General features: G+C 45.1%; 1 protein-coding gene across 1 annotated transcript in view; it reads right to left on the bottom strand.

The window, feature by feature from the left end:
- The window catches only part of C1H3orf20 (chromosome 1 C3orf20 homolog), an 80,531-nt gene that overhangs the window by 27,137 nt on the left and 31,785 nt on the right, over positions 1-21,609 (bottom strand). Inside the window, exons 8-10 of the mRNA XM_046664868.1 lie at positions 15,868-15,999; positions 10,932-11,055; positions 9,347-9,599 (exon numbers count right to left, since the gene is read on the bottom strand). Coding sequence (XP_046520824.1) covers positions 9,347-9,599; positions 10,932-11,055; positions 15,868-15,999 — 509 coding nt within the window. The remainder of the gene's footprint in view (positions 1-9,346; positions 9,600-10,931; positions 11,056-15,867; positions 16,000-21,609) is intronic.

Below are 21,609 nucleotides of genomic sequence, written 5' to 3'. Positions count from 1 at the left end.
AAGAAACAAAACTATTTCTGTTCACAGATTATATAATTTATGTATGGAAAGTCCTAAAGAACATACACAGACACACTATTAGAGCTAATAAATTGAGCAAACTTTCAGGATAAAAGATTAACAAGCAAAAATCAATTATAGTTCTATACAACAGCAATGAACAAACGGAAAAGGAAATTAAGAAAGTAATTTCACTTAGCATCAAAAAGAATCAAATACTTAGGAATTAGCTTAACCAAGGCAGTAAAAGACTTGTACAAGAAAAACTACAAAACACTGCTGGAAGAAATTAAAGACATAAATAAATGAAAACACATTCCACGTTCACGGATTGAAAGACTTACTATTGTTAAAATGTCAATACTCTGCAAAAGGATCTATAGATCCAAAGCAATCCCTATCAAAATCCCAATCAGATTTTTTTGCAGAAACACAAAAACTCATCCTAAAATTCATATGGAATCTCAATCTTCAAACAATCTTGAAAAAGAATAAAACTGGAGGTCTCACATTTCCTGATTTCGAAACTTACTGCAAAACTACAGTTATCATAAAGGTGTCACATTGGCATAATGACAGACATATAGACCTATGGCATAGAACACAGACCCCAGAAATAAACTCTCAGACATATGCCTAAATGATTTTTGACAATGGTGCCAAGACCATTCAATGGGGAAAGGACAGTCTTTTCAACAATGGTGCAAATATCTACATGCAAAAGAATGAAGTTGAACCCTTACCTAACACCATATATAAAAATTAATTCAAAATGGATCAAAGACCTAAATGTCAGGCCTAAAACAATAAAATTCCTACAAGAAAGCATAGGACAAAAGCTTCATGACATTGAATTTGGCAGTAATTTTAGGCAACAAAAGAAAAAATGGACAAATTGGGTTTCATGAAAATTTTTGAATTTTGTACATCAAAAGACACTACCAACAAAGTAAAAAGGCAACCCACAGAATGGGAGAAAATACTTGCAGATCATATATCTGATAAGGGATTCATATCCTGAATATGTAGAGAACTTCTAAAACTCAACAACAAAATAGCAAACAAGCTAATTCGAAAATGGGCGAAGGACTCAAATGGACACTCCTCCAAAGAAGACACACAAAGGGCCAATAGCACATTAAAAGATGCTCAGCATCACTCATCACCAGGGAAATGGAAGTTAAAACTACAATGAGATACCACCACACACCCATCAGGATGTCTACTATCAAAAAATCAGAAAACAGCAAGTATTGGCAAGGATATGAAGAAACTGAACCCTTGCGCACTGTTGGTGAGAATGTGGCCATTGTGGGAAACTGTATGGCGGTTTCTTTAAAAATTAAAAAACAGAATTACCATATAATCCAGCAATTCTATTATGGGCATATACCCAAAAGAATTGAAAGCAGGGTATCAAAGAGATATTAGTACACCCATGTTCATAGCAGCAGTATTTACAATAGCTAAAACCTGAAGTGTCTATCAATGATGAATGGATAAGCAACCCAAGTGTCCATCCACAGATGAGTGGACAAGCAAAATGAGTGGACACAATGGGATATTATTCAGCCTTAAAAGGAAGGAGTTTCCGCAATGTGCTACAACATGGATAAACCGTGAGGACGTGATGATAAGTGAAATGTCAGTCACAAAAAGGTAACTACTGTATGATTCCACTCACTTAGAATCACTTAGACTAGTCAAAGCATAGAGACAGAAAATAGAGCGGTGGTTGCCAGGGGCTGGGGAGAGAGGGGAATAGAAGATTATTGTTTAATGAGTACGGAGTTTCAGTTTTACAAGATGAAAAGAGTTCTGGAGATGGATGGTGGTGATGGTTGCATAAAATTACGAATGGATTTAATACCTCTGAACTGTACAGATAAAAATGGTTAAGATGGTAAACTTTATGTTACATGTAGTTTTTACTACAATGAACAAATTGAAAGAGATACTATAAGAAGATGCTCAACTTCACTTACAATAAGACAAATACAAATTAAAACTATACTAAGGTAACATTCTACTGGTGAGAATATATACTGGTATAACGTTTATGGAGATTAAATTGGCACTCTCTCTTAAAATTATAAATGTGCATGACACTTGGCCTATCAATCGCATCTTTAGAATTGATTTACAGATATTTCTGTACAAATGAGGAAACTGAGGTTCCAAGAGTTTGAGTTGCTTAGACAAGAAAGTCTTCTCCTAGAGAACAATTCCTATAACCTCAAGGCTTTAGGACTGTGTTCTATGACTTGAAGAGTCTGAGCTTTAGGATCAAAGGAGCAAAGGATGCAGAAGCCCACTGAACAGTCCTACGAAAATCCACGACAATGGCTCTGAATGAGTCCTGAGGTCTCCATCTGGGCCAGGGGCCCTGTTCACAGAGGCACAGATGCATACTGAAGTGCATATATTTGTAATTTGCACATTTATTCTAACCCCTCATAAACCTACTTTTCCCTCATTCTTTCCCATCCAAGTTAATGACACCATCATCTCTCAGTTATTTAAGCCAAAAACCTAAAAATCATCCATGATTCTTCTCTTTTCCCCTATTCCAAATCTATCAGTTCTGTTAGCTCTGCTTCCAAAATGTATTACAATTATGTCTAAGTGTCCCCTTTGCCCTGCTACTACCCTCGACAGCATAGCATCAGTGCCACCTGGATTATTCAAGTAGCCCCCCAACTACTTTGGTGTCACTCTTTCCACCCTAAAATCGTTTTCCCACAGAGCAATCAGAGATGTTCCCCTTCCAAAACTGGCTGCCTAGGGTGTTTTAGAGCAACTCTCTTGAGAAAAACGAGAAAAGTTCAACAACATATATTTTTAAAAATCTGTTTAAATGCGTTAAGAGATTTCACAGGTCAGTGAGAGTTTGCAGGATCAGGATCTGGAAGAAGAGAGGAACCAAGAAAGACAAGTGTGATGTTTAAGACAGCTTTACCCCGAAGGCAAATGATTAGGCAAGTGAAACCTGGGGATGAGAGTCTGAGAAGCCGAACAGAGCTCCTGACATGGTCATGGGTTGGAGGGGGAAAATGGGAATTCAGGGCCCACCAAAGAAGATGGCCCTGGTAAACAATCCCGGCTTTGAGTTGAAGACCTGAAGGCTATAGCTGAAGAGTAAAGGCGAAACAGAGATAGCAAGCCCTCACAAGATTGAAACACAGCTTCAATCCCAACCCAGATGAGGGTGGTCGGGCCCTAGGCAAGGAGACATTGAAAGGGAAGGTGAGTCCTCTCTGAAAGAACATTACGTCACCCAGAGCCTCAAGTCATCTCTGCATTTTCTCATACACAATATCTGGCATACACAAAAATGTCAGGTATATAAAAAGTCGAGAATTGACTGAACGTCATGAGAAACAGCTCCATGGGGATATAGATAGTGCAGATGTCTGACACGGACAGTAAGGTAGCCACGATTAATATATACAAGAAAACAGGAGACAAGATGAAGTTTTAGATTGGCAGAGGAGACAGTTAAAGAGCATTAGTGAACTGGAAGACAGGTCAGTTGAAATACCTAGACTGAAGTACAAAGGGAAGAAAAGGATGGAAAATAAAGACTAGAGGAAAAAAAACATGCGTGGAACTCAGTGAAAAGGTATAACTTGGATACACTTGGAGTCTCAGAAGGAGGGGAGGAAGAGGAAGAGGAAGAGGCCGGAATGGGGAAGGGAGAGGGGGAGAAAAGGAGAGAGTGAATATTTAACGAAATAACGGCTGAGAATTTTCCAAAAATCAATGAAAGCCATGGATCAAGAAGCGCTGCAGAGAGGATAAATACAATGGGAATCACGTTTGCGCACAGCACGGAAAAGCTGCTCACTAAAGAAAGGCCACTAACTGAAGGTGGAGAGCAAAAGAGCCAGAGAAAAAAGACCCTTACCTTCAAAGGAGCAACGATAAGACTGAGAGCTGACTTCAAAACAAAAACGACAGAAGCCGGAAAACAACAGAAAGACATCTTTAAAGTGCTGAAAAAAAATAATTGCCAATCACAGGAAATATCATTCAAAAATGAAAGTGAAATAAAGAAATATTAAGGCAAAAAAAAAAAAAGGCATCAGCAGACATACTGGAGGAATTCTAAAGGCAGTTCCTCAGGCAGAAGGGAAACAATCCTAAAATGGAAGCATAGAGAAGGAAGACAGAAGGCACAAATAAATATTAGTTAATGTAAAAGTAGGTGTCACTGCCTGTTCTACAGTCATTTAAAATATCGCAAGAGGACATTTTGGAAAACTTTATTTCAACATACTTAAATATTTAGATGAAATGGTAAATTCCTAGAAAAATCCAACTTACCAAAACAAACAGAAAAAAAAAAGAAGATCTGAATAGTCCTATATCTATCAAAAATAAAAGTTTTAATTAAAACTTCCACTGAAAGAAAATGCCAGGGCAGATGGCTTCACTGGTAAACTCTAGAAAATATTTAAGGAAGAAATAACCCAAGCGTACACAAACACCAGCAGATCGTAGAAAAAGAAAAAATAGTTCCCAGACTGTTTTAAGAGGCCAGTCTTACAGAACGTGACAAAAAGGGAAAACTATCGGCCAATCTCTTTCATAAACACAAGTACCAAACTCCTAGATAAAATACTAGCAAACCAAATCTAGAAAAATATAAAAAGGGAATATATTAAAACAAAATTAGATACGTTGGGAATATAAGATTGGTTGAACATTTGAAAACCAATCAGTATAATTCATCACAATAATAGAATAAAGGAAAAAACAGGATCATCTCAATAGATGCAAAAAAGGTATTTGATAGAAGTTAGTATGTGTTTATGATAAAAACTCTTGGCAAACTAGGAATAAAAGGAAACTTCTTTAATCTAATAAAAGGTCTCTATAAAACACAGTATAGTGGAAAAAATACTAAAAATTTTTCCTCTAAGATGAGAAGGAGGCAGGAATGCCTGTTATTACCGCTTCTGTTGACTGTTGCATTGGGGGACAAACCTGTGGAGTTAGGCAAGAAAAGAAATAAAAAGGTATACTATTTGGAAAAGAAGAAATTAACCTTGCAGAGAACAAGTCTGTGTATCCAGGAAATCCAAATAATCTACTGATAATAAATGAAATTGAGCAAGATCACTGCAAAAAAAGTTGGTATGTAGAATTCAATTGTGGCCTTCAGTTTTGACCAAGATGGAGTAATGACACCGCAGTTTCCCTCTACCACTGACTACAACTAAAAACTCTGGACAGAATATTTTTTAAAGCACCTGACGACTTTGAAAGGTAAACAATAACAGGTAGATTGTGGGAGGGGGAGCAGGGAGTCAAAAACTTGAGGAAGGATCAGTATGGCGGTGGGGACTTTCCTGGCCTTATTCTTTTTTCCTTCCTATATATCCCAGCTGGACTTGACAGTGAACCGAATCTGGAGAACTGGCCAGTGGAAGCAGTTAACAAAAACTCTGAGGAAAAACATTCTTTCTAGACAAGGGACTAGCAAAAGAGGTCCCTGTGATCCTAGGAGTGTGGAGAGAAATCCCTATTTCCTGTTTTCTCTCTCCTCGCTCTGCCACATGGCCAGCACTCGTAACAGAAGTGCACTGCTGTCACAGTGGCAGCAATGGCATGGGCACCTAAAGACTGAGGGAAAATGTGTCCTTTCTGGATAGAGGAACCAGGAAAAGGGGCTCCTCATGTGCAGAGTGTGGTTAGAATCCATAATATTTTAAAACTCTCTCTTCTCTTGACATTTCACCCTAAGGGCAGGCCCAGTTATAAAGAACTATGTGATATATAATAGCTATAACTCTGAGAAATTCCTCGCTTTTTACTAAAAGATCGGAAGATGAGGCTCCTAGGAGCTGGAGAGTGTGGTGGAAATCCTGCGGAGGAGAGAGCAGAAGGGGCTCCCCTATTTCCATGTCTGAACTGACGTAAGTCCTGGGCTCACACCCTAGATGCGCATACACAGAACATCCCTAGAAAAGCACAGCAGAAGCTCTGAGAACTTAACTACCATTTAAACCACTACCCCAGTTTCAGAGTAACCTCTGAGTACACAGGGAAGGGCCAGACGTAAACAGCACTGTAAAGACTTTTAAAATCGGACAGATATCGGAACTCCACACCCAGAAGCCAAGACGGAACTTGCAGTCTGAACATAAGCACATTGATTGTTTGCCAAGCAAAATCAACATTTCCCCAGAGGATTTTAAAAGAATCTAGAGTCTGACAACATAATATACAAAATGTTCAGGATATAAACCAAAATTACTTGACGTACCCTACCGCAGGATAATCTATCAAATATGTTGCTGATGAGAATGCATAATGGTCCAGCCACTTGGGAAAACAGTTTGGCGATTTCTTATAAAGTTAAACATACATTTACACATGACCCAGCAGTGCAACTCGCACGTGTTTACCCAAGTGAAATGAAAACGTATGCTCACATAACAACATGTTCTGGAGTATTTATATCAGTTTTATTCATAATCACCAAAAACTGAAAACAATCCAAATGTCTTCCAATGAGTGAATGGATAAATAAATTTTTGCCCAACTACGTCACATAGCACATGCAGAAATGAGTTAGCATAGAAAGCCTGAGGCTGCTGTCTTTAGAAGAACCTGCTTACAAGGTTGGCCCTTGGCTGGTGTCCGAGAATTGGCGCTGGAACCATTTCTAACACTGTGTCTGGACGGTCTGTGTGAACAATGTGATTTATGCTGCACTCCTGCTTTCCTTCTGGCAGTCTGGAATTTTGATATTTGTTAGGCAGAGAGCACCCATGTGACCAGCACCCAACAAAAACCTTGGGCTCTGAGTCTCTAGTGGGCATCCCTGGGCAGAAACATTGCACATATGTTACTACACTTTTCAGCGCTAGAGAAAGGAGTATGCTTGGTATTTCCCCTCACAGGAGGGAGAGAGCATATGAAATCTATCTACGGATTTCTCCAGATTCCACCTGCATCTTTTTCCCTTGTGGATCCTATCACGCATCCTTTCACTGTAATCAACTTTATCTGTGAGTTAAACTATATGCTGAATCCCATGAGTACTAGCAAATCTCTGAATGTGGGGCGCTGTTGGGGCCCCCTGAAACGGACTACTCGGCAATAAAAAGAAATAAACTATTGATACATGTGACAACACGGATGAATCTTGTATGCACTGTGCTAAGTGAAAGAAGCTACATAAGACTCAAAAGGCTATACACGGTACGATTCCATTTACATGACGTTGTGGAAAACGCAAAACTACAGCGGCAGAGAGCAGGTCAGTGGTGGTTAAGGGTTAAGGAGAGGAAGACTCTGAGTACAAGGGGGTGGCAGGAGGGAACTTCAGTTTTAGGGGGAGAGGTGATGGAACTGCTCTGCATCCTGTATATCAGTACTTATTATAAAGCTATAATAACTAAGAGAGTTTGGTGTTGGTAAAAGGTTGGACAAATAAGGTAAAAAACAGAGAGGCCAGAAAAATGACCTTTGATTTATAATCTAGAGCCCCTTGATTTATGACAGAGTTTGCAAAAAAGAGCTGAGGGAAAATTACAGTCTTTTCAATAGGTGATGCTGGGTCATATATATATATAGGAATATTTATAAATTAATAAAAATATTAAACATATTAAATATACATGTTAAAATTATACATAATGATAATAAAACTTGGCCCCTACTTCGCATCATACACAGAAATCATTTCCAAGAGGAGGATAGATATAAACGTAAAAGTTAAAAAAACTACTAGAATGAAACTTTGGAAAATATCATCATGTTGTTTGACATATTCGTAGACAGGAAAGTTCTTAAACGGGATACAAAAAGCTAATTAGAAACAAAAAGATTGAAAATAGGATATTAAATTTAATAACTTCTGTTCACCAATAAACACTGTTACCAGACTAAAAGTGGGAGAATCATTTCCAACACATATTACTGACAAAAATCCTGTATCCATGATATATAAAGAACTCCAAAAGATAAATCAAGAAAAGATGAACGACCGGTAGAAAAATGAACAAGAGAACTAACACGCACTTTGCAAGAGAGAATATCCAAAACGGTCAATGACGCATATTCTATGACGGCACTTTCACACCAGTCACAATCAACCAGAAATCAGACACATGCAAACAGCAGCACAGTCTGTGATTACCAAATCTGTAAATACCCCAAATCCCCATCAACTCTAGAATGCATAATTTTAGGTGTACTCATACAACAGGTTATCACACCGCAATGCAAGCGAGCATCTACTGTTACAAGCAACAACGTGCATAAATCTCACTATTGCAACGTTGAGGGAGAGAAGCTGGATGCCAAAGACTACATACTGAATAGCTGCATGTAAACAAAGTTAAAAACAATAAAAACTAATCTCTGATGTTAGCAACCTTCCCTTTGCGGGCAGGATGGGGTGAGTGGTTGGGGCGGGGAGGGGACAAGAAGGCACGTCTAGGGAGCTAGCTAAAGTTAAAATATAAACGTATACATTTTATGTTTTTTAAAAGTTTAAAATAAAACCCCGTAGATCGGAAGATGTCACTTCCCGTCTTAACGTTATGGAATGGCTTCCTACAACACTAGCGAGGCTCCCTGGTCTGGCCCCTGCCTACCTCTCTGTCCTCAGTTCGCATCATTCTCCCCACTTCATCACGATGCTCTGGCCACGCTGGTCTTACTTTCCTTCACACATCCAAACTTGTTCTTGCCTCAGGGCCTTTGTATGTGCGCTCCCCTCTGCCTGATGCTCCTGCCCCACCCATCTCTGTGGCTGCCTATTTCTCATTCTTCAGGTCTCCACGAAAGCACTGTCTCCTCAGAACTGCCTTCCCCGACTTATCCACCTAACGTAGCACATCCTGCTCCCCTCCCAGTCACTCTCCACCCCTGTGGTTGGCCCGCATTTTCTATAAAGGGCCAGAGCATAAATGTTCCAGTCCTTACAGGCCAGATGGTCTCGGTCACAGCTCCTCAACATTCCACCCCAGCAGGAAAGCCGCTCTGGGCAATACGTCAGGATCATGAAAACTTCTTTTGATTTCCGCCCCCCACAAACACTTAAAAACATAAAGACCCTTCTCAGCTTACCCATAAAAAGGGCCCGCCGCGGGGCCAGGTCGGGCACGGCTGCCGGGTGCCAACCTCTGCTCTAACGCATCACCCCGGTTACTTTCTCCTGGCCCTTGTCACTCCCTTGATGATTCAGTGGTCCCTGTGATTCTTTTCCCTCTCTCCCCACCCCTAGGATTTCAGCTCCGAGACGGGGAGGCCTCACGTTTTGGTCACCGGGTTTACCATCCGTCACGGCCCGACGCGGGGAGGTGGGGGGACGGGACGGTGGAGCCACCTGGGCACGGCCACGGCTTTGGCTTCAGTCTGGATGGTCTTCTTCCGAAGGCGCCTCACAGGAACACACACGGAGTCTTCCCTCACAGACTCCCCTGCGGAGACTTCGGCTCGGGTCAACTGAGACTGTGATGACAGGACTTCCCCCGAGTGCCGACTGAGCTTGGTACCCTGCTCCAGATGGGGCCCAGATTTTATCCTGGCTCGGCTGATTTCCGTCTCTTCCTTCACAGTATATTCGATGGTGAACAGGCCTGTCGACAGAGGACACTGCCGTCACCCTCTCCCGGGGCCTGGCCTGCCCTGCCTGCTGTGAGGCTCTGCACATTGGAGCCCCTTCAGTTCATGGCCCTCTCCACTCCTTGCCTCTTGCACATTTTCCTGCCGGGCTGCCTCCCCTGTCCTCTGGCACAGTGCTCCAATCCTAGCACTGCTGGCGATCAGCATATGCGGGTGAATGTCAGAACGAGCCAATCTCATTTCTCTTCATTCCTCAAGACCCAGCTGAGATCCCTCCTCTCCCAAAGGGCCTGTGTCTCCTTCAGTTTCGTGTCTTCCATAGCACTCAATGCAGAGGCTGGGTACACAATGCATCCATGCTGTTCCCTCCCCTGAGAATGCTGTTCCCTGTGTCTCCAGATTTAAGTCATTTCCATCTACTTTCTTTGTTGTAGTGTATTTATTTGTATTCTTGTTTTGCTTTCCCTACTAGACTAGAAAACTTCTGAGGCCAGGGACCTCTTATTCCTTCCTTCACTCACCAAACAGTTATTGAATGCTGGGTGCTGGGTACACAGAGACAACCCCAAACAGGGTTCCCTGCCTCTGGGAACTCCTAGCGGGCAGACAGGGCAGATGGGGACACAAAGAAATGTTCACAGTGCGAGGTAGTAAGGCTTATAATTAGAGCATGCCAAAAGTGCTGTGAGAGCCAGGGGGAGAGTGCGGTCCTGTCTGCGGAGGGAATCAGGGAAGGTTCCCCAGAAGAAGGGCACGGTCGAACTGAGTCTTCCAGGGACAAGGAGAAACTCCACAGGGAGGCCGTGGGGGAGCACAGCCCCTCCATGCCCAGCCAGGGGCTGCATGGAGCGGGCGTCGGTGTTCCTTTGTCCCCAGGCCCACCAACAGTGAGGAGGAGAGCCCAGATGTGGGAGGGGTCCCGAGGCCACCCACACTGACCCTGGGGGACTAACAGGGACTTTGTCTCTTCTCCTGAGATCTTCCTCGACAAGGAGAGAGGAATGGGGCTGCAAACAGATGATGGACGATACGGGCGATGGAGCTGAAAGGTGGACGAGGGGTGGGCGTAGGGACAGACAGAGATCCGGAAAGATGATGAGAGGCCCAGGAAACAGGACAATCACATGCAGACATTAAGGACACACGGGAGAGCACTCGCGAAATGAAGTTGGTGAGGGTCACCATTATCAGCTGTGTGGCCTTGAGCAAGTCCCCTCACACTCTGAGCCTCTTCGTCCCATCCACCTCCCCAGGGGGGAAAGAGCTGTCCGTGGAGGCAACTTGTAGGTGACCCGGGACTTGGGAAGCCATCAGCTAGGCTGTCACCCACCTTCTTGCCCCCTTACCTGCCGCCAGCAAGACAGAGTTCATGAACTGAGTCACCGTCTTCTGGAACCGCCGCTTGATCTCCGCCAGGGCCCGGCACAGCCTAGCCGTCTTCTCGTCCATGTTGTTGATTCTGTGTGTCAGCTGGGGAGAGGCCAAGGGGCAGGGGCCATTGTCACCTGCCCTGCCAGGGGCTGTCTGCGCAGCCCAGCGTCACCCAGGCCTTGCTCCAGCTTGGATGCAGTGCCGTCCCCACCGCCTGGAGCACACTGCTCCCCTCCCCAGCCCAGCGAACGCCTGCACCCGGCCCCACCCGCCTCAAACCTCCCCTCCGTGCAGGCTTTTCCCTGACTCTACTGGGCAGGGCTGTCCCCTGCCTTGGTCCCCATCAGGCTTGCGACGCAGCCAGAAGACAGAAACTAGTCCTTTATGAAGGAAATGGAGGCATTTGAGCCTCTGTCTCCAGCTAGACCGTAAGCTCTAGAGGACGGGGACCGGCTCTAGTCTCTTCTGTGGCTGCGTGCCTGTCACGTAGAGGATGCTCGATAAATGCTTGCTGCATTAATGAACAACTGGATGGACACAGGCCTCTCCGGAGCCGTTGCTGCCATTCCCCCTCTGTGTGCATCCTCCAGAATCCCCTTCATCCCTCCAGCTGCCAGAGAATCTCAGCTGAGAAACCGCCCTTGGCCAAGGTTACAGGGATTGACTGGTCCCTGTGGGGCACGAGGCCCAGGCCTCCTGCCTCGATCTGGGGTTACTCTGAAGGGCATTCTGGCCCTGGGGCTCCCGGTGGGACGGCAGTTCCTGCAGTTCAGCCCCTCCCTCTGCCAGAGCCTCTCAGTGGCACTACAGAGCTAGGCTCAGATTCCAGAGCTGGCTGCAGTCAAGGTCTGACTTTTCCTCCAGGAAGCCTTCACTGATTTCCTCAGCCAGCAGCAACCACTCTCTGTGCTAAAACTTGAGCATCGGCCCATTTTCGTCCTTTCTGCCCAGGGTCCTGGTCACTTTTTCCTTTCCTCACCTCTAAACTTGGTTAGCCCCTTGAAGGCAGGAACCGTGCTTTCTACATCGCCCAGTTAACCCAGAGGAGGTGGGAAAAAATTTTTCTTCTGTGGAATTGAAGCCTCTGGTGGAGAGAGAGTGGGGTGGACAGTGGACAGATTTTCTAAAGAACAATGAAGTCGGCCACATGTCCTTCCTTAGCCTGCAGGCAGGACTTCTGTAGAGGACGCCCCAATTAACAGCGAAGCCTCAACCACTGTCCGATGGTCGGGCCCAGCTGCCGCTTCTGGGCGAATTTCATTTATTTATTTGTAATTTATACCCAGCCTGCTTCCAAGAAGGATCTGGGGCAGACTCTGAGCTCATAAAGCCTTCACAGTGAGGTGCTGCCTCACTTCAAAGCGCTGCCGTGACAGAAATACTTGGTGAGGAGCCTGGCCACAGGGCCATAAAAGCTGGGACCGCCATTCTGCCTGTCACTCTGATGTGTGGCTCCTTCCAGGATGATGGGTGTCTGGGGAAGCCATTTAACAAGCTTCCCAGTGACAGGGACTTTGAGGGGGACGGCCACCCTGCCCCTCACCCTCAGCTCCCCTAGACTGCCATGGACTTTGCTGATGCGTGACAACCAGCCCTGAACACAAACACAGGATGAGGTGGGGCAGATTGTAAAAGTCCCAGGGTGGGAGCGTGTGAAAGCTGGGGGGTCCCTTACACACCACTATATGGATGGGGAAACTGAGGCCCAGAAAGGAAAGGGACTGGCCCAAGGCCCTACGGCCTCTTCCTAGCCTAGGCTCTTTGTCAGCCCCCGCTGCAAAGTGTCTCGGGAGCTCCTCATAGCTCTCGCTGTCCAAGACTCTAAGATGAGCCAATTCTCTGAGCCTTGAGGGTTCGTGTAAAAACATCCCAAGATTCTCAACCTGGCAGCTACATTTGGAAATCCTGTTACCTGCAATAAATCTGATCTTCTGTCATTTGTTGTTTATTCATTAGAAAGTTGTAATATATATTACACCTCCCTGAATTCTCAAGCAGAAGGGGTTACCGCCCTGACGTTTTTTTGGCAAGTCAATCTTCTCGGTCAACATCAATGACTGTCATCTAGGATGCGGTACTGTGTTCAGTCGCTGTTTTAATGTACTGGTCTGTGTATCCCTACGCCAAGTGTCCCCAAGACGGTTATGCTTTTTGAGTCATGATGTCCTTTTAAAGAAATAACTTTCCAGCCTCTATGCACCGTCAGACTGCCTCTGGGAGCCTCCCTTGTGGAGACTCCATCTTCCAGACCCGCACGGTCCAGCAGATATCCACTGCAAGCCACAGGCACAGTGACTGAAGCCACAATAAAAACCATATTAGGTGAAATTAATTCTAACATCCAAATATGATTATTTCAACATAGAAGCAAAACAAATGATTAACGAGAAATTTTGCACCCTCTTTTCTGCTAAGTCTTTGAAATGCAGTGTGCATTTTCACTCTCCGTCCTCTCCATTGCCACTTGTCACTTTGCAAGTGCTCAACGGCCATTTGCGACTCACAGCAGCCACTCGGCCAGCATGGCTCTGCACTTCCAGCTCTAGCTTGCCAAGGTCGCCTTTAGGTAAGAAAAAATAAAGCCTGAATGACTAAGGGGCTTTTCTAGGCCTAGAGGGCATGTTTGGGTCTTGGACTCAGAGTGTGTCTCAGCTGTTCACGGGCGTCTTTAACTGCTTATGCCCCGGTTCTTAGCTGAGTTCCACGCTTTCACGACCACAGGCGAGAGACTGCCAAGAAAACGGAGCATAACTGCTACTTTATGGGAAGAAATAATTCTCTAATATCGATTGCCTTTCTCAAGAAAAGTAAACTCACATTTTTTACACCGTCTAAAAAAGGTTTTCAAGACATGAGGACATGTGACCTCATACACACTTAGTCACTTAACAATGGCGCTTAGAGTAAGCATATGGAACCAAATGGACAGGAGGGACTCAGCAAGAAGTGTGATCATTCAGCTTAGGCCAGATGGACTCCAAATCCTGGACTATTTTACTCTTTGACGTAATGAATGCGGGCTGACATCACAGGCATCCGAGTGTCCCCGGTGCTCCCAAGAAACCCCTTTCACAAACACCCTCTGCTCCTGCAGCACAGCAGCCCCCACGGCGCCCAGCTGGATTCCGACGGGGGCTGATGCTTCGCCCTTTCCATGAGCCTGAACGTATTTCAGAGGCTACGGGGAGAGAGACTTCTTTCATTTCTACGTCCCCAGCGGCCAGCGTGGCACACTGCAGGCGCCAGCACATGTTCATTGTTTCAGTTAATGAATGAACGAAGTCAAAATGCTGCTGAAATGAAAATGTAGTGGAAAAAACAGGTGCGACATTTTCTTCCAGGAGAAACACAGGTGTTCTCTGTGTCTTGTTCAGATAACATGGGTCCCTAACCAATGCCTGTCTCCCGAGTCCCCATGTGGATTGAGGACGTTGGGCTGGCTGCTCCTTAGGGCCTCTGTCAGCTCTGTGAGTCCACGAGCCTGTGGCATCAGCAGCAAGTGCTCCCGCAGCACAAGAGCCTCTTTCTCAGGGTGACCATATAATTGATCATCCAAACCGGGACACTTTTGAGAGTGAAAGGGGGATGCTGTTAACAATTCCTCCAGACTGATAGCTAGACACTGGGACTGGCCCTGGGCAAACAGAGGTATGGTCCCCTGGCTCCTACTTCATGGAGCCTTCCAGAGCGAGCCAATCCCAGCCAAGCGCCCTGTATGCAGTGCAAGTGGCCTCTTCCATCAACGAGACCTTGGGCACCCCAGTTTCATGGCGTGTGTCAACTGCTCTCTTCTAGACTATAAACTCCTCAAGGATCAGGGACTGTGTCCCCTTCATCCTCCCCATCTCTCTCCATCATGTTGACTTGAGACCAGCCACACAGTAGGATCCAGTGAATGGAAGAATTGGGTTCCCAGTCGCCACAATTTTCTCACCTGCCCAACAAACATTTAGCAAGTACTTAATTAGAAGCAGTCTTTGTGCTGGGCCCTGGGGCAACCGACAGCAGTAGGAATCACAGGGAATTTGCAATTTGGTGGAGAAGACTGGCTTGTAAATAAAGGAGTGCCAGAAGAGAGGTGAGTCTGGGAGGGCCAAGTAGAGGGAGAGGCAGCCTCTACCTGGGACGGAAAAGCAGGTGGTGGGAGGGTCATAACACCCATTGGTAGTTATTCTGTCCAGCATCCTCGCTTCCTTTTCTGGTGACAGCACCATGATTTTCCTTTTGGAAAACACTCCCGCCTCATCCTCTGCCCTGGTGGCACAGCTGGGGCTGACTGTAACTCTTGGCTTCCAGGAAGGATATGACACTCGAGCCTCGCCAGTGAGAGCAACACACATTCCTGGCTACAGGGAACATTTCAGGCATGGGCAGCCAATAGAGTCAATGATGTGGTTTTGTCACGTCTACTGGAGAACTGAGGAAAAGGAAGCCCTCTTTCTCCTGGGGAGACCAAAGCTGGTAGAATAATGAGCCCAGAGACGCTCAAGATCACCTTCTCACCATAAGGAGAGAAAATCCCCGAGAATAAAGCCAACAAAGAGGAAAGCAGAGCCAAGAGATGGAAAGATCTAATGGAATCATTTGAAGGCCTGGATCCAGCCAAGCCTGAAGCTGTCTCTCAACAGATTTTTCAGCGTGCTGAGCCAATACAGACTCTTTTCATGCTTAAGCCACTCTGAATTGCATTCTGGCACAACTGAAAGACTACCGATGGATAGAAGTTTCACAGAGAAGGTGGTACTAAGGTCAGACAGTGAATGGTGAGTAGGACTCCATTAGGCAGGGAAAGAGGTAGGGCCTTGCATGGGGTGGGAGGGTAAGAGAAGCAAAGGCGTTAAGATGTAGAGCGGCAACCCACATTGAGATGCCCTGGGGTCAGGCCTGGGTGACTGATCTGCTCTGCCTTACCCGTTTATCATGTGCTATCCCGTGGGGACAGTTGTTGGCTGACACAGTGAGTGTAACTGTTTCATTCACGGAGGTGAAGGTGACCATGATGGCATCCTGCCCCAGCACCGTCAGCTTCATTTGCTCGTTCACCTGCAGATGAAGAAACCAGTAATCAGCGGACCCCTGCTTCTACCGTCTCACCCACCCCTTCCTGATCCTCCACAAACAACAAAACCCCTCTTGGCTTGGAGCTGAGGGAGCTGTGAGGTCTTTCCAGTTCTTATGTTGGAATTTAGCTTCATGGAGAAAACAGAATTCTAGTCTCTCTTTGGGGGATTAGCAGAAGAAATGATGCCTTCGTCCGCCCGCCCCTGCCCTTTCCAATCCAAGCTAGGAACCAGCTGTGAAAGAAACACAGGAGTCCGGCAGGTGAATCCGCTCCAGCTCGGGGAGAGCTGGATGGGGAGGCTGCCGAGTCAGAAGCCAACACCACCCCTGAATCAGACGACGTGTCCACCCAGGCACCAGGTCCGATCACGAGCCTTGCTCCACAGCATGCAGAGCTGCCCTGGGAAGCTGGCCACACGGCAGGGGGTTCCAGAACACACGCATCTTCAGACGGTGGGCAGATGGCATAGGGAGCCCAGCAGGTGCCGAGCCACACACATTCAGTGCCCTGCCCTACAATCACCAAATACATCACTACTCTTCCCCTGAGGAGGACCCAAAGGAGCCACCTTTGTCTACCACTTCCAACAGGGTGGGGCTTTTCCATGTAGCAGTCCCAGAGAGGAACACAGGGAGGGTTCTCTGTCCCGAGAAGCGTGTGGTCCAGGGGTGAGTCCCAGGTCTGCCTCCTGTTAGCAAGCTATTGACTCTCCCTGATGCTCGAAGTCTTCAACAAAAAATCGTTGAAAGGCTAGCAGCAGGTTCAAATGAGATAAAGATTATGGAAGTGGCTTTGAAGCCATAAAGGCCCATACTGAACACGAGCAGATATTCTCAGGACGTGGCAGAGCAACTCACATGTAAGGCGCCTGGATGGCCCACGTGTGTCGAGAGTTATCCATGCACAGTGGCCCTACCCAAGGGCCTCGGATTCTACAGCCCTACACTGCTGTGCAGCAATTCTCCCTTCCGTATTCAACGTCCCTGACCATACACGCGCCCCAGGACTCCTCTGAACTAAGAAGTCATGCTCCCTTCTGCTCTTTCCACTTGTTGGCCCAAAGATCAACACTCAAATTCCTCACCACTGAGCCCCTTCCTCACACTCTATGGCCTGGATGCTTGTCTCCTTCAGTACCCCGAAAATATTTGATTCATAACTGTCTTCTTGCCAAGTTTTCTGACATCTTCACACCTTGTAGATCACTCTCACTTAAGAGAAACGCTACCCTCTCCTATGCTCCTTCTAGAGAGTGTAGTTTAGAGGTTGGGAGCTCAAGTGCTGCAGCTGGACAGGGTTCCAATCCCAATGTCGCCACTTATCAGTTGGGCATTTGTAGGCAAGTTAGTTAGCTCTTCTGACCTGGGAACAATAAAAGAACCCTTTTCCTGGGGTGCTGAGCAGATTTCATGGGATAAGTCATGCCAAGGGCTCAGCATGATGCAACTGTTCTTTACCACCTTGCTCCCGGGGGGGTTCCTCTTCCTCTCCCCACTGCCCCAGATATCGGTGCTCTACAAACAGTCAGTGCTCATCATCTCGGGAGCTCGTGTGCCAGCCCAGTCACATATTTCATCATCTCCATCTCTCACCCTAGATGCAGATTATGTCACAACAGCCCAGAGAGATATGGCCACTGAGCCCAATCAGCATGTCTAAAACCACATTGATCTCAGAGTTTCTCGGAAACATCTCTATTTCTATCCAGACACACACTCGATTGCAGAGTCATCTATAATTTCCTCCTCAACTTATTTACCCCCGATAGCTCATGCCTGCATGCCACTGTATTCTTTTACTGAAAAAGCCCCTTCAAAAAATATTGTTACTATCCTTCATCATGTCAGGTCTGGCTAGTAACTCCCTAACTAGTCTTTCTACTACCCTATCCACTGATCTTTTCCTCTCTACTTGATCTTCCACACAAATTCTGGACTGAGCATGCCAGGCCTCAGCTTAACAACTAACCAGTTAGCTATGCTTCCAATGTAGCTAAGTTAACTCCTAACAGGCTGACCCTCCCACAGAACTTGAAAAAAAAAAAAAACCCAAAGGCTCTGAAGAGTAAACAAAGCAGGCAGATTTTGAAGAGTCAAAACTTAAAAGAAAGGACCAGCATGGGACAAGTTTCCATTTTACAACTTTATGTGAAGGCAGGCCATAGTCATAGCAAAACACCACCATCTTTCTGGCCCAAAGAAACAAAGGACAGACCCTAGGGCAACTACAGTTACAGCAAAGTAAGAAGAGAATTCCAGAAGGGACAGAGCCAGAGAAATAGACCCCCAAATTCTCTGTATAAACCGTCCACATCTCTGCCTGAACCCTGAACCATGCACGAGCAGGGCAAACTCAAGACAGCTCACAATCAAGGAAACAGAAAAATGGAAGTGAGTTTGAGCTGCTGCACAATGCAGGGGAGACAAAGTTCATGGTGTGAGTCTAACCAAGCTCATTGCTTGTTAAAACAAAAATATCAACACTCTGCAGAGAAACACATCAGAATTCGGTGACTCCACAACATAACATTCACACTGTTAGCAATCCAAAATTACTCAACATGTGAAGAACCAGTGAGGTGGGAGCCATTCTCAAGCCGGTGGATAAGATCCTGTCTCATATGTCCCAGATGCTGAAACTATCAGACAAGGAATTTAAAGCAGCTAATTTAACCATACTCGATGAGGCAAAGGAAAACATACTTGTAATGAATGAAACAATAGGAAACCTCAGCAGAGAAATAGAAAATATAAAAAGAACTAAATGGAAATTGTAGAACTAAAAATATCTATTTGAAATTTAAAAATTTCACAGAATTAGCATAATACCAGAATGGAGATGACAGAATAAAGTCAGCGAGCTTGGAGATGGATCTATAGAAATTATCCAATCTGAGAAGAGAAAAAACTTGAACAACAAAACAGAACAGAGCCTCAGGGACCTTTGGGACAATATTAAAAGTTTTAAAATACATCTAATTGGAGTCTCAGGAGAAAAGGAGAGAAATTGGAGCAGATTTTGTTTTCTAAAATAATGGCAGAAGACATCCCAAATTTGGTTAAAGACATGAATTTACAGATTCAAAAAGCTCAGTAAATCCCCAACAGAATAAATATGAAGACAACCACACCTAGACATATCATAATCCAACTTAGAAAACCAAAAAAAGAGAAAATATTGAAAGCAGCTTAAGAAAATGAGCAATGATTTGAATAACTACAGACTTCTCATCATAAACTATGGAGGACAGACACAGTGGAACAACATCTTTAAAATATTGGAAGAAAAACAGTCAACCCAGAATTCCATATCCAGGAAAAAATATCCTTTCAGAAAGACATTTTTTCACATTTGCACTTCAAGAAACACTAAAGGAAGTTCTTCAGGCTGAAGAGAAATGATACCAGAGGGAAACTTGGATTGTCAAAGAGGAATGAAAAACACTGGAAATGGTAAATATCTGGGTGAAAACAAACTGGCCACTGCAGCCTCCAATACAGCATACAAACTCCTCAGCCTGACGTCCAACACCTCTCACCTGCACCCCAAAACACGTACACATCTTGCTCTCCTTTCTTTGACAAGAAACACTTGTGAACTTATAAAGATGCCACACGGAGTCCCAACTCCAAGCCTTTCCAGATGCTACTGCCTCTGCCTATGAATCACATGCACACACACTCATGTCACAGCTCAAGGGCCACCTCGGCTTCCAGGCCACTCCTGGCTGCAGCAGCCCCTGTTGTGCATTTGTGTATGTGGCTCCAGGGAACAGAACAATGAACTAAAATATACTGCTAAAACACTTCAGTGACGTCAGAGCACCTTCCTCACTATTATATCATTTAGTTTTCACAAAAGCAGCATGAGGCAGGAGGGCAGGTCTGGTGACCCACCTTGTATTAATGAGACAGCGAAGGCTCAGAGAAGCTGAGCAGTTTTCACAAAGCTGCACAGCCAGAGTCTAGCAAAGCTGGCACTAGTACTTGGCTCCTCAGACTCTCATCCTAGTTCTTCATCCACTTGGCCACACAGACGCATAACATATTATGCCTGCTTGCAACTGATTAATAATCTTCTTGGATTTTAAACCTTTCATATAACTACAAAAAATATATATTAAGACAAGAGCTCAATACCCTCCAAGATTGGGGATCTTGGACCTAGCCAAGCATCAGAACTGTGAAAACTACAGAAATCTCAAACTCATAACAGAGCAACTAAATCAGAATCTCTCTGGGGCTGTGCCTAAGGGTCTGCATTTTTTTTAAGTCTCATGGGTGATTCTGAAAGGCAACCGGAGCTGAGAACCTGTGCATTGCAGGACTAATTGTCAAATAACTAACCCACACTGTGGGCACTGTGAGAAGAGAGAAATGGACGTGGGCTGGGATGGCATGAAGGAAGGGAAATCTGAGCAGGGCTATGAAGGAGGGAAAATTGGATTGGTGGAGAGAGGAGGGAGTGCATTTCAGGCCAAGGAGGTAGGAAAGGTAAGACATGCTTAAGTAATTGAATGTTCCTGAGCAGAGGTGTGATCTACAGAAACTGGGATATAAGAATGAGAATCCAGTGGCCAGTGCAGAGGATGAACAAGCAGGATGCGAGACAGGGGGTGAGGGGCAGGGCGCCTGAGCCCTGCCATGCACTCCCGGAGGGCTTCTGTCCATAACCTCACCTCGGGGCTCTTAATCTCAGGCCACCTTAAGTGGATTCTATGCCCTGTGATCTTTCTCTAATCCCAACTCTATGAGCATGTCCCTCTCTTACGGCCTTATCCTTTTCTACCCCATGTTCTCATTACTCCTTGAGATTTCTGAGTCCCTCAAAGGGACTTTCTTATCTTTCTATCCCCTAGATCAGTGGTTCTCAATCAGGGGTGATTTTGCCACCAGGGGACACTTGGCAATGTTTGGAAATATTTTTGTTGTCATAACTGGGGCAGGGGGTACTAGTTGCATCTATTGGGATGCTGCTAATTATCCTACAATGTACAGTTATAACAAAGAATTATTCATCCCCAAATGTCAGTAGTGCCAATGATGAGAAACTTCGCCTTTGATAAAGTGACAAGCACATTGAATTGCTTTACTAGTAATGTAATGTATTGGTATTTAATATTAATAATTCAACAGTAATTTATCACAATAAATCTCTGATGAATGACTGAACAACAAAATGAATGAAAATAAAGTCTGTGTTTATCAGCACCTTTGACTCCCAGATTTTTTTATTTCACAGATAGTAAAGTTATAAAAACAAAAACTGGGCAGACAACATAGAATTTTCCAACTGCCACATATAGATGTTAAAAATAAAGCTATCAACTACTATAAGTTACTTTCTAAAATAAAGGACATTTTAACAATAAAAATGTAATAATATTAATAATAACAATAAAATAGGAAGGATATTACCAAAAAAAGGTCAGTATGGCAACCAACAGCTGCTGTGAGCTGGTGAAAAGTTCACTTTAGCCAGCCCTGGGCCACCACCCACCAACTTGGGAACATCCCAATGAGAACACAAGCTCCTGGCGGGCAGAGCTCCCGGCTCAGGGGTGGCCCTCTGGCTTTAATGCTGGGCAGCCT

This window comes from Equus quagga, chromosome 1, assembly GCF_021613505.1.
Source record: "Equus quagga isolate Etosha38 chromosome 1, UCLA_HA_Equagga_1.0, whole genome shotgun sequence".
Classification (NCBI taxonomy): domain Eukaryota; kingdom Metazoa; phylum Chordata; class Mammalia; order Perissodactyla; family Equidae; genus Equus; species Equus quagga.
This window is presented reverse-complemented; position numbering and strand designations above follow the sequence as displayed.